The sequence below is a fragment of the Sorex fumeus genome, unplaced genomic scaffold (genome assembly GCF_029834395.1).
Source record: "Sorex fumeus unplaced genomic scaffold, SorFum_2.1 ptg000093l, whole genome shotgun sequence".
Classification (NCBI taxonomy): domain Eukaryota; kingdom Metazoa; phylum Chordata; class Mammalia; order Eulipotyphla; family Soricidae; genus Sorex; species Sorex fumeus.
The window spans coordinates 2,145,077-2,168,690 of record NW_026606150.1 but is presented as its reverse complement, the minus strand read 5'-3'; the positions used below and the strand labels follow the sequence as shown (position 1 = coordinate 2,168,690).

The following is a 23,614-nucleotide window of genomic DNA, read 5'->3' as shown; positions in this document are numbered from 1 at the left end:
AATAGCCGAGCGCCGGGCCGCGGCGGGCGGAAGGAGCCGAGCGTCTTCCGGAAGGAGCCGAGCCGCCGGGGTCTCACTCGCCGAGCCGAGCCGAGCGCGGGGCCTTGTTCTCCGGGGCGGCCGAAGGGGGTTCCGGAAGGCGGCGAAGCCCGGCGTCGGCGGGTGCGGCGGGGGGTGCTCGGCGCGGCCGTGGGGGGCGCCGGGGCCTGGCTCCGGGCCGGCGCCGGCCTCAGCGTCCCGAGCGTGCGGGCCGGGATGCGCCGCGACGGCTGAGGCAGCGGCGGTGCCGGCTGCGCGCGCCCGCCCGCGACTTCCGCGAGCCGCCCGGCCCGCGCCCCGGGCCTCGCCGCGCGCCCGGGCCTGCCCCGCGAGCCCCCCGCGTCCTTTGTGCGGCCGGCGGCGGCGGCGGGAGCGGCCATGGCGGCCAACATGTACCGGGTGGGGGGTGAGTACCGGGCGCGGGGCCCCGGGGTCCCGAGCGCGGGCCGGAACCGGAACCGGGGAGCCCCCGGGGCGCGAGGGCGCGCGGGGACGGCGACGCCGCGGGCAGCCCCGACGGCGCGCGGGGGGCGCGGGACGCCGGTTCCGGGGCGTGCGGGGAGGCGCGGGGTGGGTCCAGCCGGGCCCGGGACGGGGAAGCGGCGGGAGGTTCCCTCGGCCCCGGCCGTCGTGCGCGCCCTGCCCGGCGCCGGGCCGAACAATTAGGGGGCAGCAGCCCCGTCCGCTGGGGTTGGGGGGACTGGCCGCCGCGGAGCCCTGCGTTGCTCGCCCCTTCCTCGAGCCTCACTTGCCACATCCGATCTGAGTTTTATCAAGAACCCCGGGGCGGCGAGGGCTTCACGCCGTACGTTCGGTCCACGGTCCACGTTGTATTTGTTTTTTTGGGCCACACCCGGTGGTGCTCAGGGCTTTACTCCCGGGCCGTGCGCTCCGGGACCCTCGCTCCTGGCGATGCTGGGGAACCTTGCGGGGGTCCCGGGGATCGAACCCGGGATGCCGCGTGCGAGTCCAGCAGCGCCCTCCTTGCAGGACTCTCTCTGCGGCCTCTGCCATGCCCGTCCAGTGGCCCGTCCTCCCCCCACCCCCCAGGCCTGTCCCCCTAGCCCAGAGCTCTGCTTCCCTCTTCCCTCCTGACCCTCTGCTCTCCCCTCCCCTCCCCTCCCCCAGATTACGTCTATTTTGAGAACTCCTCTAGCAATCCTTACCTGGTTAGACGGATTGAGGAGCTCAACAAGGTGAGTGAAGCCGAGCCCTCCCCCTCCCCCTGCTTTCAAGGTCTCTAACTTCAGTTGGGGTGGGATGGAGCGGGAGGGGGGTGGGGGGTGGAGAACCCCCGTTCTAAGGCTCTGTTCCTAGCCCTTCATTGCTCCCCTGGGTTCAGGACAGGCTGTAGAGTAAGTACTTAATGGAAACTTCACTGCGACTCTAGACACTTAGTCACTGTGAGCCTCGGCTTAGTGCCTTTTCACTTTGAAAATGACCGTTTTCCACTGCCCTTTCCCTCCCCCCCTTTTTAGACTGCAAATGGAAACGTGGAGGCAAAGGTGGTCTGCCTCTTCCGGCGAAGGGACATTTCCGGTAGCCTCAACAACCTGGCAGACAGTAACGCCAGTGAGTGTCTTTTTCAAACCCTCCACTCTCCCCCCACCCCCGCCCCCAACGCCTGGTCCTTGTCTGAGGCCTGGGCACGTCCCTCTCTATCCTGGTAGCATGCCCAAGGCAGGGCTCGGGAGTCGGGGGTGGGAATGCCTGGCGTGGAGGTGGGCAGGTTTTTACTTGTTGGCGTTGGAGGCAGGGTGGAGAGACCATGATAAGGAGAGCCAGAGTGTGGTTTCTTGTGGGTGTATGCGTGGTGTGTAGGGTACGTGGAAGAGACTCTGAATAAAGGCTGAGCCGGAGTTTGAGAGCAGCAGGAGAGCTTTGGAAATGTTGGGACCCGGAGAAGGGTGCCTGGAAAGGTCAAGGTGAAGAGGAAGAGGCTGTACTAGAAACTTGCTTATCTGGAAACAGACATGGTTTAGGACCACGTGGTGGTCTGGGGAACTGGGACATCTGGAGGTGCTCAGGGCTTACTCCTGGCAGGGCTGGGGTGTGTTTGTTGTGTGTAGGGCGGGGATCATGTCCTGCGTGCCTGCATTCAAACTCAGGTTGGCCTTAACCCCCCTGCGTGCGCTCTCTGGCACAGGAAGTTATTCAGAAGTGTGTTTTGTTTTGAGGCCACGCCTGGGGTTGGGGTGCTCTTGCTACTCCAGGCTGTGTGCTCCAGGTCCCCTGTGCAGTGATCACGGGGACCATGTGGTGCGTGGGATGGAACCCTGCCTCCCACAGGCAAAGCGCACTCAGCCCAAGACCTTTTCTTTTCCACCCAGTTGTTTTTCTTTCTGGGTCACACCCGGGGATGCTCCGGAGTTAATCCTGTCTCTGCACTCGGGAATTGCTCCTGGTACTGCTGGGGGATGGGGAGACCCTATAGGATGCTGGGGATCAATTCAACCTGGGTCAGTCACTGCAAGACAAATCCCCTTCCCTCTGTCCTATCGCTCCAGCCCCTCAAGCCAGTTTTTTTGTTTTTTTGTTTTTTTGCTTTTTTGGTCATATCTGGCGATGCACAAGGGTTACTCCTGGCTCTGCACTCAGGAGTTACTCCTGGCGGTGCTCAGGGGACCATATGGGATGCTGGGAATCGAACCCGGGTCCGCCGCGTGCAAGGCACGCCCTACCCGCTGTGCTCTCTCTCCAGCCCCTCAGTCCATTTTTTAAACTTTTTTTAGCACTTTTTCCATCCTCGCTCTGTTTTCCTCTCCGCTCCATTTTACATCTTCCCTCTTTTCCCTGTATTTTCTTTATGCTTGTGGAGGGAAGCCCCTTTCCTTCCATTTTTAGGAGTAGGTTCTTTACCCGCTGTACTCCTTCCCCAGCCTTCTGTTAAGTTCTTTCCCCTCCGCTTTTTATTCCCCTGAACTCTTCTGCTTGGGCTCCCCCCACCCCCTCTTTCTTAGGGGGTGGGATTGAATGCTTGGTCTCACCCTTGTGAAGGCAGCATTGTGCCCCTGAGCTCCAATTCCCAGCTGTGTTTTGGCTCTCTTTCCCCCTTTGTTTCTGCTCAGATTATCTTGTTTCAGACTGCTCTGGCCGTGTAGGGGTTAAGGAGGAGCTGGGCCTACCAAAAGTTCCCTCGCCCTCTGGGGGGATTTTCTGCCCCATCTGGCAGGGGCTGACCTTGGCCTTGTCCAATCAGAAGGGGTCTGGGGGGTGTGGTCCCTGGCCTCCCACAAGCCCTGAGACTAGGGTGGAGTCTGCCCCACCCCCACCCCTTGAGGGTGAAACAACGCACCAATGAGCCTCTGACCCGGGTGCTTCTGCTCCGCCCACTTGGCCTGGCACCGGGCCAGGTTAACCCTTTCCTCCAAGGTCTCGGGGCAAGTTGCAGCTCCTTGGGGAGGAAGGTGTTGGCACTGGCTCGAGAAGTACTGTCCTTAAAAGCCCCACAAACAAACTATTATTAGCCAAGTAGAAAGCGAGGGATAGTTGGGATGGCATGTGATGTGCTAGAGCGGAGTCTCCTGAAGTCGGAAAAGGGGAACTGGTAAATGCAGCCTGGGCGGCGGGTTTCCCTCCGGCGGGCTTGCCGGACCTCAGGCCGGTTTCAACAGAGAGCGCTGTGCTGTGCTGGCGGTGCTAGGGCCTCGTGTGTGCTCTCTGAGCTCTGGCTGTTTCTCTGTGTGGCATCCTTGACTCACACAGTTCTGCACCCAGTGTTGGTGGTAGAGAGAGGCAAGAACTCTAATGTGGACTAACTAGGACGGAGGCAAAGCTGCAGTCCGGGCAGGGCAGGGAAGTGATCTAGGGAAGGTGAGAAAAACTGCGGGGATACAAAATGGTTTCTCAGGGCCGGAAAGACAGTACAGGGGTAAGGTGTGTGTGGTGCACACGGCCAACTTCGGTTCCATCCCTGGCACCCTGCGTGATCGCCCAGGCACTGCCCAGTGTGACTCCCAAATCCAAAAATAAAGAGGAAAATAAAATGTCCTCCCTGGGTTGGAGTTGCCCCGGTGGCTTCTTTCTCGACTGGCTTTGGACTCGGTTTCTTCCTCTGTTGCCTCCTAGGGGAGTTTGAAGAGGAATCAAAGCAGCCAGGGGTGTCGGAGCAGCAGCGGCATCAGCTGAAGCACCGGGAGCTTTTCCTCTCCCGGCAGTTTGAATCATTACCAGCTACCCACATACGGTAAATTTAGGACAGGCAGGGCCACCGTGGCCGGCACACGCGGGGAAGGTGGCGAGGGGCTGGGGGTGGGTTGCAGATGCTGTGGAGATGGAATGAGGGGCTCACTCAGGGTGTGCCGACCTCTCTCCCATAGGGGGAAGTGCAGTGTGACCCTCTTGAATGAGACGGATATCTTGAGCCAGTACCTGGAAAAGGAGGTGAGAAATTGGGGGGTAGGGGAGTGTGGGGGCTCGGGTACTGCTCCCTAAGGCAGTAGATAAAGAGGACTGTAGGAAGGGTGGAGCACGGGGAAGGTGCTCCCTCCACCCCACCTGGGATCCTGCTTGCTTACTTTCTTCTTTCTCCTCCAGGACTGCTTCTTTTACTCACTGGTGTTTGATCCTGTGCAGAAGACACTTTTAGCCGATCAAGGGGAGATCAGAGTTGGCTGCAAATACCAAGCTGAGATTCCAGAACGCCTGGTTGAGGGTGAGGAACAGGACACACTGGCTCGTGGCTCAGCGCAAGGTCCCCGGAGGTGTCTGCTGTGCGCGGTCTGCGTGGCTCTGTGTCCTCATGCAGCCAGATCAGGGCGTCCGGGAACCCGAGAGGACCCGGGTGGGAAGTGAGCGGAGCGAGAGGGGGTTGCGGACAGAACCGAGCAGGGCGCGTGAGAAACCGGGGCTGTGACACGACACCCCAGAGTCTCCCCTTCCCCTGCCCTGACGTGGGGCTCGTCCTGTTCACCAGGAGAATCTGATAATCGGAACCAGCAGAAGATGGAGATGAAGGTCTGGGACCCAGACAATCCCCTGACCGACCGACAGATCGACCAGTTTCTCGTGGTGGCCCGGTGAGGGGTGGGTGGATGGCAGACGGGCTGTGGGAGGCGTGGACTGCCCGGCTTCTGAGGCCCTTCCACGGGCAGCCTGGGAGGTTTTCTCCACACTCTGGTTTCCTTTCCTTTCTTCGTCCGACTCCGATGTGATCAGCCTGGCTAACCCCTTCCTCCTTCCTCCTTGACGTCTCCGTCTCTCCCTCAGAGCCGTCGGGACCTTCGCCAGAGCCCTGGACTGCAGTAGCTCCATCCGGCAGCCCAGTTTGCACATGAGTGCCGCTGCTGCCTCCCGAGACATCACACTGGTGAGCACGGCCGGCCGGGATGTGCTCAGGCTGGGCTTGGCGGGCTATGGGGGAGCGTGGTGGGGGGGTGCCTCAGACCCCTCAGTCGACCGTGTGTTGCCCTTCCCGTAGTTTCATGCCATGGATACCTTGCAAAGGAATGGCTATGACCTGGCCAAGGCCATGTCGACCCTGGTGCCCCAGGGTGGCCCCGTGCTGTGTCGCGATGAGATGGAGGAGTGGTCGGCCTCCGAGGCCATGCTGTTCGAGGAGGCCCTGGAGAAGTATGGGAAGGATTTCAACGATATCCGCCAGGACTTTGTAAGTAGGTGGTGCTCCGAGAAGAGACAAAGAGGGTGGAGGTGAGGGTTAGGCCCTGGACCTGGGGCTGACTTTTTTTTTTTTTTTTGGTTTTTGGGTCACACCCAGCGATGCTCAGGGTTCACTCCTGGCTCTGCACTCAGGAATCACTCCTGGCAGTGCTTGGGGGACTATGGGATGCTGGGGATTGACCCCGGGTCAGTCGCGTGCAAGACAAATGCTCTACCCGCTGTGCAATCACTTTTGCCCCTGGCTCATTCTCTGTCTTACTGCCTTTTTTCTAGCTACCTTGGAAGTCGCTCGCCAGCATTGTCCAGTTTTATTACATGTGGAAGACCACAGACCGCTATATCCAGCAGGTAAGGGTCTCAGGCAGGGCAGGCGGGCCTCCCGCTGCCCTCTGTCTCGGTGACCTCTCCGCCCTCATTCGTCCCTTTTCCCCTTTGCGCAGAAAAGGCTGAAAGCAGCTGAAGCCGACAGCAAGCTGAAGCAGGTCTACATCCCCACCTAGTGAGTGCGGGCGGACAGCTGGGCGGCAGGTGATGGGCAGCGTGGCCTCTGTTCACCCAGCCGGCACCTGCTGTGGGACTGGGCTGTGGATTCTTGTTCTCTGACCCATTGCTTCCTTCCTCCTTCCCCCGTTTTTCCTTCCTCCTTCCCCCGTGCAGCACTAAGCCAAATCCTAACCAGATCATCTCTGTGGGTTCAAAACCTGGCATGAATGGGGCCGGATTCCAGAAGGGCCTGACTTGCGAGAGTTGCCACAGTGAGTACTGGGGGCTGCTGGATGCTGGCGGGTGGGAGGGCTGGGTCCGAGGACCTCCGGGCCTCATTTCCCCCTTCTCCGTGCTCCTGCAGCCACCCAGTCTGCCCAGTGGTATGCCTGGGGCCCACCCAACATGCAGTGCCGCCTCTGTGCTTCCTGTTGGATCTACTGGAAGAAATACGGGGGCCTGAAGACCCCCACCCAGCTCGAGGGGGCTGCCCGGGGCACCACAGTAAGGACTGGCTGGGGACCAGCAGGGAGGTGTGTTGGGTCGAGGTGAGGGCCCCCAGCTCTTCCTGTGGTCGGTACGAGATGGGTAGAGGTCGGGGGGAAGGACTGACTTCTCTGCACGCGTGCCGGAGACCAGAGGGAGCTGCGGGGCCCGTCTCTCCCCTCCCTTTCCCTGTGTCCCCCTAGGAGCCACATTCGCGGGGTCATTTGTCCAGACCCGAAGCCCAGAGTCTGTCCCCGTACACGACCAGCGCCAACCGGGCCAAGTTGCTGGCCAAGAATAGGCAGACGTTCTTGCTCCAGACCACCAAGCTGACGCGCCTGGCCAGACGCATGTGCAGGGACCTGTTACAGCCCAGGAGAGCTGCCAGGCGGCCGTATGCCCCCATCAACGCCAATGCCATCAAGGCAGAGTGTAAGGGCAGGAATGGGGGGCGGGGGGCGGGGGGCGGGAATGAGAGGTTTGTGGCTACTATCGCCAGAGATCAGTGATTTGGATGTGTAATGACTAAAATCTGGCTTGTTACCTGGATAGCACCGTCCTGTAGCACCGTTTGAGTGGGCACCATTAACGTCTCCATTGTGAGACTTGTTGCTACTGTTTTTGGCGTATCAAATATGCCACGGGGAACTTGCCAGGCTCTGCGGTGCGGGTGGGATACTTTCTGAGGCTCTCCAAGAGGGATGGAGGAATTGAACCTGGTTGGCTGCGTGCAGGGCAAACGCCCTACCCGTTGTGCTGTCGCTCCTACACAACTTGGATAGATTTTTTTTGGAAACTTTTTTTCTTTCTCTTTTTCCTCTTTTCGGGTTTGGGCCACCCCCGACTGTGCTCAGGGCTTACTCCTAGCTCTGCACTCAGGAATCTCCCCTGGGGGTGCTTGAAGGGGACCATATGTGGTGTTGGGGGTTGAACCCAGGTTGGCCAAGTATGAGGCAAACGCCCAACTCCTAGTACTATTGCTCTGGCCCTGGGAAGGTTTTTTTCAAGTTAAAAGAAAAGCTCCTTGATCCTTGAGCTGGAAAGCTAATAGACGGGTGGGGGCGCTTTTCTTGCATGTAGCTGACCTCAGTTTGATCCCTGCTATCTTCCTCTGAGCACTGTCAGGAGTGATCCCTGAGCACGGAGCCAGGAGTAAGCCCTGAGCACCCTGGGTGTTATTCCCCTTCCCTCCAACAGAACAGAACTTTGTGAAAGGGGATAGTGGAGGAGAGGGAGGAGTAACGAGCTATCGGATAATCGCCGTGGGTCATTGGCTCTTGACCTGGCCTCTTGAGAGTGTAGCCCAGCCCCTTCAGAAGATTCCATCTCTGTTTTCCAGGCTCCATTCGTCTTCCAAAGGCCGCCAAGACGCCGTTGAAAATTCACCCGCTGGTGCGGCTGCCCCTGGCAACTATCGTCAAAGATCTGGGTATGGGAAGGGACCCAGGCCGTGGAGTAAGGGTGGCCAGCGCCAGTTAGGGTGGCGGCAGGCTCTCTGCCCTGACTCTGTCCTTCCCCGCTGGTTTCTGAGGCGTTTAGCACACTGTGCTTTTGTAGGCTAATGTTTTTTCACAAGCTATCCAGGATTATTAGTGGTCCGTGTGATTTTGAAATAGTGGCAGTTGCTTGCGAGACCCTTCTCCGTCACTACTACTTTCGGGGCTGCCTAGGGAAACTGCCTAGAGAAGGGGAAGTGTGAATGTTCTCAGGGTTTTTCTTTTTTTCCTGGTAGTGGCCCAGGCACCTCTGAAACCAAAAACACCCCGGGGTACCAAGACACCAATCAACAGAAACCAGCTAACCCAGAACCGGGGCCTGGGGAGCATTATGGTTAAACGGACCTATGAAACTGTGAGTTGACCCCTGGAGTGGCCCAAACTGGGCTGGGTGGGACCGTGGTTTCTTTTGGCGCCTGAACATTACCCCCTCCTTTGCAGATGACAGGAGCAGGGCTCCCCTTCTCTGCCAATGGAAGGCCTCTGGCCTCAGGGATCCGTGCAAGCTCTCAGCCAGCCGCCAAGCGCCAGAAACTAAACCCCGCCGATGCCCCCAACCCTGTGGTGTTTGTCGCCACAAAGGACACCAGGTAGGCAGGCTGCCCAGCTAGACTGGGAGGACTGGAAAGTGGGGGGTGGGGATCTTGGTGGGTACAGATGGGGATGCCGGGAACGACTGGGCTGGAACTGCAGCGTCCTTGTCCTTAGCCTTCTCTCCCCCCCATCCTCCCTTCCTGGCCAGGGCCCTGCGGAAAGCTCTGACTCATCTGGAAATGCGGCGAGCTGCCCGCCGGCCCAACTTACCCCTGAAGGTGAAGCCCCCGCTGATCGCAGTGCGGGCCCCCGTCCCCCTGCCTGCACCCTCACATCCTGCCAGCACCAATGAGCCTATTGTCCTGGAGGACTGAACGTCCAGGGGGCAGGAGGTGGACAGAAAGCCGGGGCTAGGTGCCAGGGCACCCACCCTCCCCGCCGTCTGCTTGGGAGGGGGCAAGCGTGTGTCCTCGGAGGGGTCAGGTGCCCTCTGGGGTCACCAGGGGAAGGCCTGTCCCCTCCGTGCTTCTCCATGACTGGTGATGGAGCGCTGACTGCAGGAACGTGGCTCACTGTGGGAACCTAGCCTGTGACGGCTAGGAGGACCCACAGTTGTCTCGGACAGTTTTGGGGGGAGGGTTTTTTAATTTTTTTTAAAACTGTTGCCTCCCTTTGTGAAAGGGATGGGGCGGGGAGAGCAGACATCAGGTGGTGGTACCTGGTTGGGGGAGGGGGGCATGCACTGCCTTGACTGCCATTTTTTCTTTTTTTTTTTTTTCTAACTGGGGGTTTCTTCCTGTCCGGTGTCCGGACTTTTCCTAAATTGGAGTTTGAGGCCCCTAAGCTGGCATCGACCCCAGCCCATGCTCGCTTACCTTACCTCCCTAGTCCCTCCGCCTTTTGTATGCCAATTCTCAGAAATAAAGATCTTTTGTCCGTTTTTTAACCTCGGATTCTGTAATTGGTTCTTATAGTAACAAATAAAAAGCTGTTTTCTTCAGCTCTGGCTCAGCTGTTCTCTGCCACGGGTGAGTGGGTGGGGTGTGCTTGTATCTTTGATCAGGAGAACAAAGGACAATCGGGAAGGTACAGATGGGGCTTGCCTTGGGAATAGCTTTCTGAGATAGGCAGTGGGACAGGCTGTTCTCCAGAATGCTCCAGATTTCCCGCGGGCAGCATATACTGCTCCCAGCTACCTATGCTGGCTGCCAAAGCAGTTGGGAAAAGGGACCGGAGAGATAGTCTAGTTGATGAGGCACTTTCCTTGCATGCAGCTGGCCTGGGTTCGGTTCTTAGGCATCCCATATAATCCCTTGAACCCTACCAGGTGTGACCCAACCCCCAAACAAATTGGCATAAGCTGATCTCTGGGTTCTAGTCTTTGTTTTTTGGGCCACACCTGATGTCTGTGTTGAGGGCTTACCCCTAACTCTGCTCAGGCAGGAAGTTCGGGGATCGCTCCTGATGGGATTCAGGACCACATAAGGTGCTGGTGATGGAAGCTGGGTTGGCTTGCGTGCAGAGCAAATGCTCTCCCAACTGTGTTATCCCGTGGCCCAGATTCTAGCTGCTTTTTTTTTTTGGTGGGGGTACCACACCTGGCAGTGCTCAGGGAATACTCAAGGCTCTGCACTCCGGTTGTTTTCCAAAGGTTAAGGTGCTTCTCTAGCTTGAGGCTGTGGCAGCTGCAACCCAGCATGCCCTCAGAACAGAAACAAAATTCCCTCCTTGCACAGAGTTGAGACGCAATCTCAAAACTGACCAGCTCTTGGGCCGGAGCCATAGCACAGGGGGTATTTGCCTTGCATGTGGCCGACCAGGGTTCAATCCCCGGCATCCCATATGGTCCCCCAAGCACCGCCAGGAGTAATTCCTGATTGCAGAGCCAGAAATAACCCCTGAGCATCTCTGGGTGTGACCCAAAAAGTAAAAAAAAAAAAAACTGACCAGCTCTTAAGTTAGACTTTGAGATGTATATCAAATCCACTGCTCCACCACCAAAGTTGTGGGCTGATAAGGTGCCAAGAGCGGTTGTCTGGGGGCCAGATCTACAGTACAGAAGGAAGGGTGTTTACCCAGCACGATGCTGACCCTGGTTCTATCCGGGAGTCCCAATTGGTGCCGGGGGCCCTGCCCTCCAGCACTGCCAGGCATGACAACTGAGTGCAGAGCCAGGAGTAAGTCCTGAGCACTGCTGGATGTAACCCAAAAACCACACACACAAAAATGGGACTCTCCATCTCCCGGTCCCCTTCCCTGAGCCTCCCCAGCCCTGCTTCCACGCCTGAATTTGGAATTTGAGTTCTCTCGCAGCTCATGAGAAAGCAGTATCACAAAACGTTACTTAATTGCCACCTTTGGGGTTCCTCTGCGCCACTTTGTAGTGGCTCGGGCGTCTCCAGAGTAGCCTCCACGTGGCTCTTTACTGCGCAGAGCGGTTTGGTTCACAGGCATGGCAGCGACCCTGTGGGGCCCTGTGGAACCCTGTGGGGTCAGGCAGGGATGCCAGCAGTGGAGAGCAGAGCTCCCCAACTAGGATTCGAAAGCAGAGGCAGAGCACTCGGGCTGGGGAGGATTCAGGGCAAAAGGGAAGTCACAGGGGCAGCCCTGGGCTTCGTGCAGCTCCCTCAATGTCCGCCTTGACTCTCCAAGTAAATGGGGTGGCGGACGTAGCCGCCCGGGTCCGAACTGTCCCATGAACAAGTGCACGTGCGCCTCAGCAACACCGAGCCAGGAACCCGCCGCCGGAGGAGTGGGCGGGGACACGTGTACCCGCGCCGGCCTATTCGGTTGCTGTTCTGCAGCCTCACTATTCTCTAAGCCAATCACGGCTCGAGCGGCTCAGCGCACACCAATCGACTCGCCGCATGCAAATCAGCACCCCGGAACCGCCGCTTTTCCAACAGACCGTAGGCTCGAAGCCGGAACCAGGAGTCGAAGGGACTGAGTTTCCGGAGGACTCTGCTCGCGCGCGTGGCCTCGGCGCGTCACTTCCGGTCGCGCGGGCGGACCTTGCTTCTCGGCGCGCTGCGGCGACCCGCGGCCAGTTCCGGTGGTGCCCGCCGTGCTCGGTCCCGGAGAGCCGCGATGGCGGCGGTGGATTCGGATGTCGAGTCCCTCCCGCGCGGGGGCTTCCGGTGCTGCCTCTGCCGCGTTACCACAGCCAACCGTAAGCGGTGGCTGGTGAGGAGGGTGGGTGGGCGTGGGCGGCCGGTTGGCCGGCCGGCCGGCCTGGGGGTCTGTAGCGGCTGCCGGGCGAGGGTGCAGTTCTCTTAAGGTTGGCAACATCAATCGCCTCGATGTCCACTTGGCGCTCCCCGAGGGAGGAGGGACGAAGCGGCCAGCTGCGCAGCACCCAAGGCTCCGAGACCCAAGTTTCACCATTTATTCCCCGCCCCCCCCCCCCCCCCCCCAACCCCGGACGGATTTTGGGCCGCCCTCGGTGATGCTCAGGGGTTTGGACCGCCTGCAGTGATGCTCAGGGTTTGGGCTGCCCGGGGTGGTGTTCAGGGGTTTGGGCTGCCCCTCGTGATGCGTAGGGTTACCCCTGGCTCTACACTCAGGAGTTGCTCCCAGGGGTGCTTGGGGACTGTTTGGGATTCCAGGGAATGCAAGGCTAACGGCCTCCACGCCGCACTCCCTCTCCGGCCCCCTTAATCCCCTGCCCCCTTAATTCCGTTTTTGACCGTTGGGCGCGGGCTTTCTTTTTGCCCGGTACCCTCGGGGCTAGAGGGTCGAGGGTCCGGAGAACAGACTCAGAAGAAGCTGAACAGGTGCATCATCTGCAGATGGAGATGTGACATGTCAGTGCTCGGTAGCTGTGTTTGGAGCGCTCGGGGTTCACGGGGAACGGAGTAGGGAAACCCTACAGGAAAAGCTGCCCAAAGCCCAGGCTAGGTGGAGGAGCAATGGCCTGTATGGTTGGTTAGTGGGTGTTGTAGAAAAGCAAGACAAGGCAGGGAATTCCATGAAAACTCGGATTGCAATTTTTTTTTTCTTTTGGGTCACACCCGGCGATGGGGTTACTCCTGGCTTTGCACTCAGGAATCACTCCTGGTGGTGCTCGGGGGACCCTATGGGATGCTGGGAATCGAACCCGGGTTGGCCACGTGCAAGGCAAACACCCTACCCGTTGTGCTATTGCTCCAGCCCCTTTATTTATTTATTTTTCCAGATTGCAATTTTGAAGTCTGCAACTGCGGTCTTGCCCAGATGGGGTCTTGCATCCTTTTCTTTGTTAGTTGTTGGATAATGTTGGTTTGTCCTTGCTCCTCCCGCAGGGAACTTTGGTTTCTTGAGTTACTCCCACAACAGTGCCCCCCTGATGCACACCTAATTTCATCCGGATCTGATAATCCTATGTTGCTTTGCTCTTTCCTTTCTGTCACTTGCATGGTTTAGCAATGTCCTTTTTGTATAGACACAGGAAGATAGTTCATGCTATACTTCGTAACATGGAAGTGAATTGACTCCAAGATGATATTTACTCCTGGGCATCCATATTTACTTGACTTAAGCTTAAGTTGCCCTTAGTTCCTAGCACTCCAAAGGCAGGGTCCTGACAAAGGAACTGGATGGGCCCAGGGCAAGCTGTAAGCTACCCTGGCATCGGAAGGGGACAAGCTAAGCACCATAAGTTAAGAGCACAGTCATGGGACAAACACTATCATGACCCAAAAAGAAGTAACTGAATAAGGACCCTGCGGGGGTTAGGAAAGACTAACCAGGCCTGTGGAGTGTAATCTGGAATATATAGTGAGATGTCCCCAGGAAGAGCCAACCTTTAAGCTTAATATGTCTCTTATTGTGTTCCTACAAAATAACAACTATTAGAAGAAAATTTACTGATTGTTTAAATGGATTACTAGCTGAGGGAAGCAGAAAGCAAAACACCCTAGATGGAATTCTGCCCTTGAGCAGCGGATCTCCTAGTAATCTGGAGTGCTGAACCCTCAGATGAGATCTTGTCCTTGAGTTCATCTCCCAGAACTTCCCCTGAAGGAGTGGCTTTCCCTCTGTTGTTATGACAAAGTTCAACCCCACCTATGTGTACCCCCACCCTTCATGTGGCACAGTAGCTCTGCCCTCCTGTTGTTCATCGATTTGCTCGAGTGGGCACCATTGTGAGACTTGTTGTTACTGTTTTTTTCATATCGAATCCACCACGGGGAGCTTGCCAGGCTCTGTTTGTTGTGCTTGCAGGGCTCTCCAAGAGGGACGGAGGAATCGAACCTGGGTTGTTTGTGTGCAAGGCAAACGCCCTACCCACTGTGCTGTCTCTCCAGTCCCCCCACTCTTCATGATTCCTATATAACTATGCTATAAGGGGAAAGGGCAGACTAGAAAATCGAGGACTATGAAGATTAGTAGAGGACTTTGAGGTCTACGAGGAGATTAGGATGATGGAACTATGACTGGGACTAAGATTGTGTTGTAAGGGAGAGACCGGACCACGTTGGGGAGGAGAACGAAATAAACCTGACTACGACTGGCCCACGCCCTGTTCCTCCTTTCCCCCATCCTTCATCTGTCCATCACTGTGCTTTTCTTCTGGAACTCACAGTCAGTGGCACCTCCTCTTTGTACAGTAGGGCAGATCAGAAACCTCAGTCTTCCTGACCCCACATAATACACGTCAAGGATCACAACAGCAGACCCTTTCCATGCGTTTACCATCAGATTTCACCACTCGCAGTGCTCTGGGATACTAGTATATGGGATGCTGGGGATCGAACCCGGATCCCCTTGTGCAAGGCAAACACCTTACACATTGCACTATTTCTCCCGCTCCAAAGTAATGCTATGTAAAATGCCAGTTGCTATTTCAATTTGTCAGGAGAAACTGATGCACAGTGAGGTTAAGGAACTTGCCCTGACAGCTGAGGGATTTTTGGATTTTTATTTGTTTATTTTTATTTGCCCTTTTGGTCACACTCAGCAATGGTCAGGCGTTGCTCCTGGCTTTGAACTCAGGAATTACTCCTGGCAATGTTAGGGGGGCCATATGGGATACTGGGGATTGAACCTGGGCCCATCTGACCCCAACAGCTGAGATTGGGTCAGTGTGACTTCACATCTGACCTTCAAAATTTCTTTTCCTTTTTACTCTTTTTTTGGGTGGTTTATATTTTCGGTGGTGAGTGATGGGGCACATGCGTGGTGGGACACACCCCGCAGTGTTCAGGGTCTCCTTGTGCTTGACTCTCAGGGATGATGTCCCAGAGGGATTTGGGGGACATTGAGCCTGGGCCGCCTCCTGTCTTTAAATCAATCATCTTGCTGACTCCTGACGTTCGCAGAGCGTTTCTGGTCTGGAGCCAAGTCTGGTGTGCTCCAAGAGTGATGGAGACATGTTTTGTTTCACATTTTTCTTTGCAGGACCCAGCTTAGATGCCCATTTGGGAGGCCGGAAGCACCGGCACCTGGTAGAATTACGAGCTGCCCGCAAGGCCCAGGGGCTTCGAAGTGTGTTTGTCAGTGGTTTTCCCCGGGATGTGGATTCTGCTCAGCTCTCGCAGTACTTCCAGGCATTTGGACCTGTGGCCAGCGTTGTCATGGACAAAGACAAGGTAGAGTAAGTTGCCCTTGGGTGAAGGAGTTCGGTGTGTTGCACACCAGGAAAAGCGGAGGGCGGGCCTGGGGATCTGTGTCAGCTGGTTCCTGTGTGCTAGTCCTTGGTGAGCATCCTGGTGTGCGGTCTGGTCCAGTCTGGAGAGTCTTACCTGCCCTGGCACCCGTACTTGTGTAGTTTTTTATTTTTGTTTTAGTTCTCAGGGCTTCCTTCTGGCTCTGCACTCAGGGTTCACTCCCAGTGAGACTCGGGGATCTTGTGGGGTGATGGGAAATGAACCCAGATTGGCCACATGTACATAAGCACCCTGTCAGCTGTACTGTTGCTTCAGCCCTAAACATTGGATTTCTTGTTATTTTGGGGTCACAGGTGTGCATGGCTCACTGCTGGCTCTGCACTCAGGGATCACTCCTGGTGGTGCTGGGAGGACTGTATGTGGGATTTGGGGATCAAACCCGGGTCAGCTGTGGGCAAGGCAAGTGCCTTGACTACTGGACTATTTTTCCAGTCTCAATTTTTTTGGGGGTGGGGTGGGGCATACATACTGATACTCGATACTCCTGTTTCTGTGCTCAGGGACTCTGCATGGTGCTTGGGAGATCGTCTGCAGTGTCAGGGATCAAACAGGTTGGCTGTAGGCAAGGCATGCACCTGAACCTCTGTGCCAGCTCTCTGGCCCTTCCACCTCTGTGTGGATTTTATCAGTTTCCAGAGTCCTTTATTCTCTTTGCCAAATGCATATGACCTCCCGTGTCTAGGTACATCTCAGAGATATTGTGGGGTCAGTTGAAGAGGGTGCATGGCAATAGAAGACTTCACATAAAGTGCCTGGAGTGACAGTTACTGTTACAGGTGCAGTAGTGATACAGTAGAAAACCGTGAGCAGGTGCCAGGGGTGTGGCTCAGCAGGAAAGCTCATGCTTCCTTGCACCAGACCTGGACTTCCGTATCCAGCGTGGAGGGAAGGAAAGAAGGACGGTAGGGAAGGAGGGAAGAGAAGAGGAACTTTATCTTGATTAATGTGGCACAAAGGAGGACACACTTTTGGACAAACAGTGCCTGCAGGCTTGCTGCGCGCGGATGTCACTTCCTTGCAGAATGGCGTGTCTACAGTGTGTACTCAGGTGACCTGAGCCAAACAGGGTGGCACAGGTGCCTGCTCTCACAGCCTACAGCCTGACAAAATAGGCACTGAAAGGAGGAATCCCAGGGGCTGGGGATAGGACTCGGGTGGCAGAACACAGCCCTTGTTGGGGCGAGGGTCTGGATTCAATCCTGCCACCCGTGGGCCACATCAGGGGTAGCTGCCCGGAGTGCCCTTCCCCCAGCCCCCAACATAGTAACAGCAACAAAGAGTAATTAGGGGAAGTGGGTGCTGTTAAGCTTCGCACCATCTGGGGAGCTGTCCTAATTCTTCAGAAGACTGGGTGATCAACCAGCTGCCTGTGTGTCATATTAACTATCTGCTCAGAACATGCTATCCTCTGGGCAGTGCTAGGAAAAGAGGTGGGTTCCTTTTCTTTGAAAGCCGTACCTGGCGGTACTTAGGACTTCTGATTCTTTTTTGGATTTTTTTGAGTGTGGATGGGCATATCTAGTGATGCCCAGGACTTATTCTTGGCTCTGTGCTCCGGGATCACAACTGGTGGACTCAGGGAACCATATGGGGTGCCAGGGATTGAACCCAGGTCTGCCACGTGCAAAGCAGGTGTCCTCCCCTCAGTGCTGCTGTTCCAGCTCCCACTGTATTAAGCATTTTTGGTGTTAAGAGAATCAACTCAAGCAGGATCAATGAGAGTGTGGGTCATAGTATACGCAGTGACGTCACATTGTTGACAAGAATAGGGAACAGTGAAATAGGTAAAAAGAGATTTTTTTTGAGGCAGATGTGCAAGAGTCATGTTTGGGAGAGGGTCAGGAAGAGAGTCCCAGGAGATCTGCATGGGGGGACGGGGAGGGGGTGTCCAGGGGGCAGCGAGTGCACGGTGGAGTGCCAGCTTTGCATTCTGGAGCCCTTGCTCCTCTTCTTCAGCGCTTAGGACAGGTTCCTGAGCACCCAGCCAGGAGTGGCCGCAATCGGATGCCCCCAACACCGTAACAAACACAGGAGCCGGGGAGATAGCTCAGCCATGTTTTGAGCCGTGGGCTGAGCACATGGTTTGTATGTGGAAGCCCAGGCTCAGTCCTCAGCACTGTGCTGCCTCCTCCCAAAACGGGTGGCAGTGACCCCCACGCACCTCCAGAACATGGTTCTAAGAAATAACAAAAAGCATAGAAACAACAAAGGAGGAAGGGGCAGAATTGCTTCTCCCTGGATGCCCTGTTCCTGAAACGGCAGGTGGGTCGCAGTTGAGAGGCGGGTCCCCGTTTCTAAGATGCTCGCTGCTTCGTGGATTCGCTTTCCTGGTTCCCAAACCGTTGACGCTGCCCTGTGTGGTCCGCAGGGGGTGTTTGCCATCGTGGAGCTGGGGGACCTGGCTACCCGGGAAGCCGTCCTGGCCCAGCCCCAGCACAGCCTGGGTGGACATCGCCTGCGAGTCCGGCCGCGGGAGCAGAAAGAGTTCCAGAGCCCCGCGTCCAGGTCCCCCAAAGGAGCCGCCCCTGACAGCCAGCAGCTGCTGAAAGCCCTGGCCGACGCCCCGGATGTGGGTGCACAGATGAGAAAGCTCGTGGGGCTGAGGGAGCTGTCGGAGGCCGAGCGGCAGCTGCGGAGCCTCGTGGTGGCCCTGATGCAGGAGGTCTTCACTGAGTTCTTCCCCGGTGAGTGGCGCCCCCTGCGTGCCCGCCTCCCGAGCCCCCCTTGGCCGCACCGCCGCCTCGATCGCTCTTCTGTCTGCGTACCCCGTTGGTCTTGCGCCCCTACTCCCACCATGTCTCTTGACCTTTATCCTCTGCTCGGCACTCAGGCTGTGTGGTCCATCCTTTTGGCTCTTCCATAAACAGCTTTGATGTCCACGGCTGCGATCTTGACCTCTTCCTTGATCTGGGCGACTTGGAAGAGCCGCAGGTGAGTGAGCCGGGAGGCAGGTGGGAGAAGTCGGAGTCGGCCCTTCACTCTCTGCCTGAGTTTCCTCATCTGTACGGGGGTGGGGGGTTGGGGGGGTTGTTTCCCCTGGCCCCGCTGTGCAGATGGGCCAGCTGGGTCCCGTTTCAAAAGATTCCCGCCTGCCGTCAGTTACCAGACTTCTCCCCTCTACAGCAGGCGTATGGCCCCAAGCATTGTAAGGGGAGAAAAGTGAATGCCGAGGAGTGTTAGGTGAAAAATAAAATTTCAGAATGGTTTGGACAGTAGCTTGAACACAACCTGTGTGGGTCCTTCCCCCCAATAAAAATCTGTATGTTTCAGAGCAATTTTGTGATTTTTTCGGTATGTGTAAAGAACAAAGTTCCTGAGCGGGAGAGCTTGTCTTATGTACAACTGGCCCTGGGTTGATTTCTGAGCACTGTCAGGAATGATCCCGGAGCACTGGCAGGAGGACCCCTGGCCGCCGAAGCTTTTTACACATAAAAAGCTATAGTCTCCAACTATATCTTGCCCCCAGAAAGGGATGAATTATTTATTTATTGGTTTCGGGGCTACACCCTAGCCATTCTTGGGGATCACGCATCACCGGGGTCAACCCTGGAATCCCACATATAACGCTTGCGCTCTCGCCTTTTGAGCTACTTCTGCCGCCTTAAGAGGTTATTTTATGTTTTAAATGGTGTGGGGATCAGATGTTTCTATATACCTACAGTGCCTTTGGCCCAGAGCCTGGCATGTCTGAATTACTGTCACTGTCCTCCCGTTGTTCATCGATTTGCTCGAGTGGGCCCAGTAACAGTGTGAGACTCGTTACTGTGTTTGGCATATTGAATACATCACGGGGAGCTTGCCAGGCTTTGCCGTGAGGGCGAGATAATCTCGGTAGCTTGCCGGCCTCTCCCAGGGGGTGGAGGACTCGAACTCGGGTTGGCCATGTTGGCCGCTTGCAAGGCAAACGCCCTACCCGCTGTGCTATCGCTCCAGCCTGCATGTGTGAATATACCTGCTAATATGCAGCAAGCAGTCGGTGCGTCTTGTGGGGGGAAGGTGCTCCGTTTGCCGTTTGGGGCCAGCAGGAGCGACGCTCCCTCAGCTTGTTTCCCTCCACAGCCGGGCCCCAAGCCTCCAGACTCTCCCTCCCTGGACTCGGCCCTGGCATCCCCACTGGACCCTCAGGCCCTGACCTGCACCCCAGCTTCTCCTCCCGACTCGCAGCCGCCAGCCTCTCCGCCAGACTCCGAAGGCCTGGACTTGGAGGCCCCGTCCTCCCTGGCGCCCCGGACCCCAGACTCAGCTTTGGCATCGGAGACCCTGGCCTCTCCCCAGTCCCTGCCCCCAGCCTCCCCGCTGCAGGAGGACGGGGTGGACGGGGAACTGGGCAAGGCCCCGAAGGGGGAGAAGGCGGAGGGTGGCGCCATGCTGGAGCTGGTCGGGTCCATCCTTCGGGGCTGTGTCCCCGGGGTGTACCGCGTCCAGACCGTGCCCTCGGCTCGCCGCCCTGTGGTCAAGTTCTGCCATCGGCCCTCGGGGCTCCACGGTGACGTCTCCCTCAGTAACCGGTACTTCTGCTTGGGGCCTGCTGCGCAGTTGGTGTGGGAGGAGGGGTCCTCTCCTGGGAGGGGGCCGGTATGTGTGGGGCCCCTCCTTTCCCCCCGTCTGTCTGCCTTTCATTTCACTGCTGGCGAGGTGTGTTCCTTAGTCTGCTGTTATATCTTTTGTCTTGCTTTGGGGGCCGCGTCTGACTCTGCTTGGGGGTTGCTCTGAGGACCGTGGGCTCTGTCATGCAGGACCAGCCCTCTGTCCCTGGGCCACATCCCTGGCCCTGACCTACAGTTTGGTGTGGTGGGAGGGGGTCGAGGGAGAGGGGGAGAGTTTAGATCTCCTCTGGCAGCGCTCAGGGGGCTCTGGCTGGCTTTTTTTTTCCTTTTAAGGGAGTTTTATTTATTTATTTATTTTTTTGGGTCATACCTGGTGATGCCCAGGGGTTACTCCTGGCTCTGCACTCAGGAATTACTTCTCACGGTGACTTGGGGGACCCCGTGGGATGCTGGGAATCGAACCCGGGTTGGCTGCGTGCAAGGCAAACACCCTACCCGCTGTGCTATCGCTCCAGCTCCTTCTGGCTGCCTTTTGCTCAGGAGTGATAACCCCTGTTGGTACTCGGGACCCTGTGTGGTGCCGGGGATTCGAGCGGGGCTTGTTGGAATATAAGGACAGCGCCTAGCCACTGTACTGGCTCTCCTGGCCTAGATCTGTCCTTTTTTTCTTTTTTTTGGGGGGGGGCGGAGGGGGCTCACACCCGGCAGTGCACAGGGGTTATTCCTGGCGGTGCTCGGGGGACCATGTGGGATGCTGGGAATTCAACTCCTCCTTTGCTCTCCTCTTTCTCACTGTCTTCCTCTCCCTCCCTTCCCTTCTTCCTTTGCCTAAAGTCTCCAAGCATGTTTAGGACAAGGTCTGACTATTGGGGTGGCTCTCCTCGAGGTAGTGTTTGCTTCATGTGTTTTGTTTTGTTGGGGGTGGAATTTGGTGCCACACCCAGCAGTACTCAGAGGCTGTTCTGTGTCGGTGCTCAGGAGTGAGCGCTGGCAGTGCTTGGGGATCAGATTAGGTGCTGGGGGTTGAACCAGGCTTGGCCACATGCGAGGCAAGCGCCCTACCAGCTACTCTCTCTCCAGCCCCACACCCGCTGTTTTCGCATCCCCGCGCACTGGATCCGGTGTCTGCAAACACGGTGGAGAGGCGCTTTCCTCCTCCCTCTGGCTGGCCTGGCTGTGCAGGCTAGGGAGAGTGGGGGTGTGGGCTCAGGCCTCCTGCCCCTAATGGCCCTGTTTCCTGTTGGCTGCAGGCTGGCCCTTCATAACTCCCGCTTCCTGAGCCTCTGTTCGGAGCTGGATGGGCGAGTCCGGCCCCTTGTCTACACTGTCCGCTGCTGGGCTCAGGGTCGGGCGCTGTCAGGTGAGGAGGATCCCGGCCAGACTTGGGGTGTGACTGGCTGGAGCCCTGGAGCTGATCGGGACGCACCCCGGATCTAATTGCAGTTAACGTTTCCCCAGGGAGCGGCCCCCTGCTCAATAACTACGCCCTGACCTTGCTGGTCATCTACTTCCTTCAGACCAGGGCCCCTCCTGTTCTGCCCACCGTGCTGCAGCTCACCCAGAAAGCAGGTACAGCCACCGCCCTCCACCTGCTCCGTCTCGCGCAGTCCCACTCGAAGGCACCGGGCGGGCCTGGCCTGAGGTGCCCGCGTCCCGCTTCGTCCCCGACGGCCCCTTTCTCCTCTCACAGGTGAGGGCGAGCAGGTGGAGGTGGACGGCTGGGACTGTAGCTTCCCCCGGGAGGCCTCGAGCCTGGAGCCGAGCAGCAACACCGAGCCCCTGAGTGAGTGTTGGGGCCGGGCGGGGGCTAACGGGTGCTTGCGTCTGCCCTGGCATCTCGGGGGCCGTGGCCTCTTCTCACTAGGCCTCTGGCTCCTTTATGGCGGAGGGGTCTGCCTGGGAGCAGTTAGGCAAATACAGGCCAAGCTGCCAGGAGAGGCTTGACCCCTGTGACAGGCCCTGGCACTCAGCGGAGTCCCTCGGCGGGGTGGGAGTGGGGGTGGGAGGGGGCAAGGCCTGCAGGGGAGGGGCTTCGTCTCCCGGATCTGTTTGTGTCTTGGATCACGGCCGATGATGCTCAGGAGGAGTTCCTCCCGGCCCAGCACTCAGATGCCTGGGATCGAACCTGGGTCTGCCGCGTGCAAGGCACACGCCCTCCCTACGATCCTGTCACTCCAGCCCCTCATCTGGCAGTTCTGGCCTCCAGGTAACTCCTTTCCCCGGCTTTTCCCCCCCAGGTTCCCTGCTCGCCCAGTTCTTCTCCTGCGTTGCGTCCTGGGACCTTAGCAGTTCGCTGCTGTCCCTGAGGGAAGGCCAGGCGCTGCCGGTGGCCGGGGGCCTGCCTGCCCACGGCTGGGAGGGGCTGCGCCTCGGCCCCATGAACCTCCAGGACCCTTTCGACCTGAGTCACAATGTGGCGGCCAACGTGACCAGCCGGGTGGCGGGGCGGCTGCAGAACTGCTGCCGGGCGGCCGCCAGCTACTGCCGCAGCCTCCAGTTCCAGCGCCGCTCGCCCCGGGGCCGCGACTGGGGGCTGCTCCCGCTGCTGCAGCCCAGCCCCCCCAGCTCGCTGCTGTCCGCCACCCCCATCCCTCTACCCCCGGCGCCGTTCTCCCAGCTCACGCCTGTCCTGGCTCAGGTGTTCCGGGAAGCCCTAGGGTGCCACATCGAACAGGGCACCAAGAGACAGCGGTCCGAGGGAGGGGGAGCCGGGGAGCCGGCCCCGGCGGGGGCAAGTAAGAGACTGAAACTGGACGACCAGAAGAACTGCGAAGCGGAAATGGAGCAGCCGCAGGGCTGCGCTGGCGACCACGGCGAAGACGGGGTGGAGGAAATGGTCGTAGAGGCCGGAGAGCCGGTGCAGGACTGTGCCATGCGGAGCCCCGGGCAGCCGGCGGAGCTGCCCCCCACCAGCGGAAAGCCTCTGGCTGCTGACGACACCCCGCTGGCCGAGCAGGGCCCTGGAGGACCCCCTGTATCCCAGGCTGGGGTGTCCTCGGCCTCCGTGAGCTGGCGCTGTGCCTTGTGGCACCGAGTGTGGCAGGGGCGGCGACGAGCCCGGAGACGCCTGCAGCAGCAGACCCGGGCTGGGAGTGAGGGCGGTGCCAGTCCGGGGGCCCAGTGGCTGGCCACTGAGGCTCTAGTAACCCAAGAGCTGAGGGGTCCGGGCACTGTTGGCGACCCGGAGGTCGAACCACTCCTGACCTTTGTGGCGTCTGCCTCCCCTGCTGACCAGACTCTCACGGTGACCCCGACCCAGGATTCTCAGGGCCTCTTCCCCGATCTCCATCATTTTTTACAGGTCTTCCTTCCTCAGGCACTCCGAAACCTCTTAAAGTGAGGACGGACAATAAAGCTGCTAGTTTACTAAACACCAGTTTTCTCGAGTTTCCATCCAGACCTTAAAGCTTTTGAGGTGCCTTCTCCAGACACCCTGAAATAGGCCTCTTTGCTTTGGGGCTATACCTGGCTGTGCTCAGGGCTGACTCTGGGGGGTGCTGGGGATCAGACCTGAGTTGGTTGTGTTGCCCTACCTGTTGTTCTATGTCTGCCCTTTTTTTCAACCCCAGCGGGTGATGCTCAGGCTAACTCTTAGCTGTGCTCAGGGTCACGCTGGGTGGGGCTTAGGGAACCACATATGTGGTATCTGGGATGAGCCTGTATAGGCTGCATGCAAGACAAATGCCCTGCCCTCAGCCCCAACCTCTTGTCGCACAGTGCAGGAGGGCAAGGATGGTGTGTGTCTGACCTAGCAGGGTCCTGG

At 57.9% G+C, this 23,614-nt stretch overlaps 2 protein-coding genes across 2 annotated transcripts; both read left to right on the top strand.

Annotated features, from left to right (window-relative positions):
- The first annotated feature begins 52 nt into the window (after positions 1 to 52).
- On the top strand, positions 53 to 9,657 carry MTA2 (metastasis associated 1 family member 2). The gene is made up of 18 exons (XM_056132087.1): positions 53 to 445; positions 1,168 to 1,235; positions 1,518 to 1,611; positions 4,108 to 4,225; positions 4,359 to 4,422; positions 4,576 to 4,693; positions 4,955 to 5,057; positions 5,248 to 5,347; positions 5,459 to 5,647; positions 5,932 to 6,006; positions 6,099 to 6,157; positions 6,316 to 6,413; positions 6,506 to 6,645; positions 6,831 to 7,059; positions 7,967 to 8,056; positions 8,360 to 8,478; positions 8,565 to 8,713; positions 8,866 to 9,657. The coding sequence occupies exons 1-18, from the start codon at positions 418 to 420 to the stop codon at positions 9,029 to 9,031; spliced, it is 2,007 nt and encodes a 668-aa protein (XP_055988062.1). The 5' UTR covers positions 53 to 417; the 3' UTR covers positions 9,032 to 9,657.
- A 2,007-nt stretch (positions 9,658 to 11,664) lies between these two features.
- Positions 11,665 to 23,216, top strand: TUT1 (terminal uridylyl transferase 1, U6 snRNA-specific). Its single transcript, XM_056132086.1, has 9 exons — positions 11,665 to 11,826; positions 15,036 to 15,226; positions 17,673 to 17,988; positions 18,135 to 18,235; positions 19,364 to 19,812; positions 21,102 to 21,211; positions 21,310 to 21,420; positions 21,542 to 21,634; positions 22,089 to 23,216. Exons 1-9 carry the CDS (start codon positions 11,745 to 11,747, stop codon positions 23,189 to 23,191), a joined length of 2,556 nt encoding a protein of 851 aa, XP_055988061.1. The 5' UTR covers positions 11,665 to 11,744; the 3' UTR covers positions 23,192 to 23,216.
- The last annotated feature ends 398 nt before the right edge of the window (positions 23,217 to 23,614 follow it).

Bases quoted from the DNA above. Each gene is read 5' to 3' on its own strand.
- MTA2 (XM_056132087.1), top strand. From the start codon at position 418: ATGGCGGCCAACATGTACCGGGTGGGGG. The intron at 1,236-1,517 runs GTGAGTGAAGCC...CCCCCTTTTTAG, and splicing joins GGATTGAGGAGCTCAACAAG to ACTGCAAATGGAAACGTGGA. The intron at 6,158-6,315 runs GTGAGTGCGGGC...TCCCCCGTGCAG, and splicing joins CAGGTCTACATCCCCACCTA to CACTAAGCCAAATCCTAACC.
- TUT1 (XM_056132086.1), top strand. From the start codon at position 11,745: ATGGCGGCGGTGGATTCGGATGTCGAGTCCCTCCCGCGCGGGGGCTTC. The intron at 11,827-15,035 runs GTAAGCGGTGGC...TTTTCTTTGCAG, and splicing joins CCGCGTTACCACAGCCAACC to GACCCAGCTTAGATGCCCAT. The intron at 19,813-21,101 runs GTACTTCTGCTT...TGTTGGCTGCAG, and splicing joins GACGTCTCCCTCAGTAACCG to GCTGGCCCTTCATAACTCCC.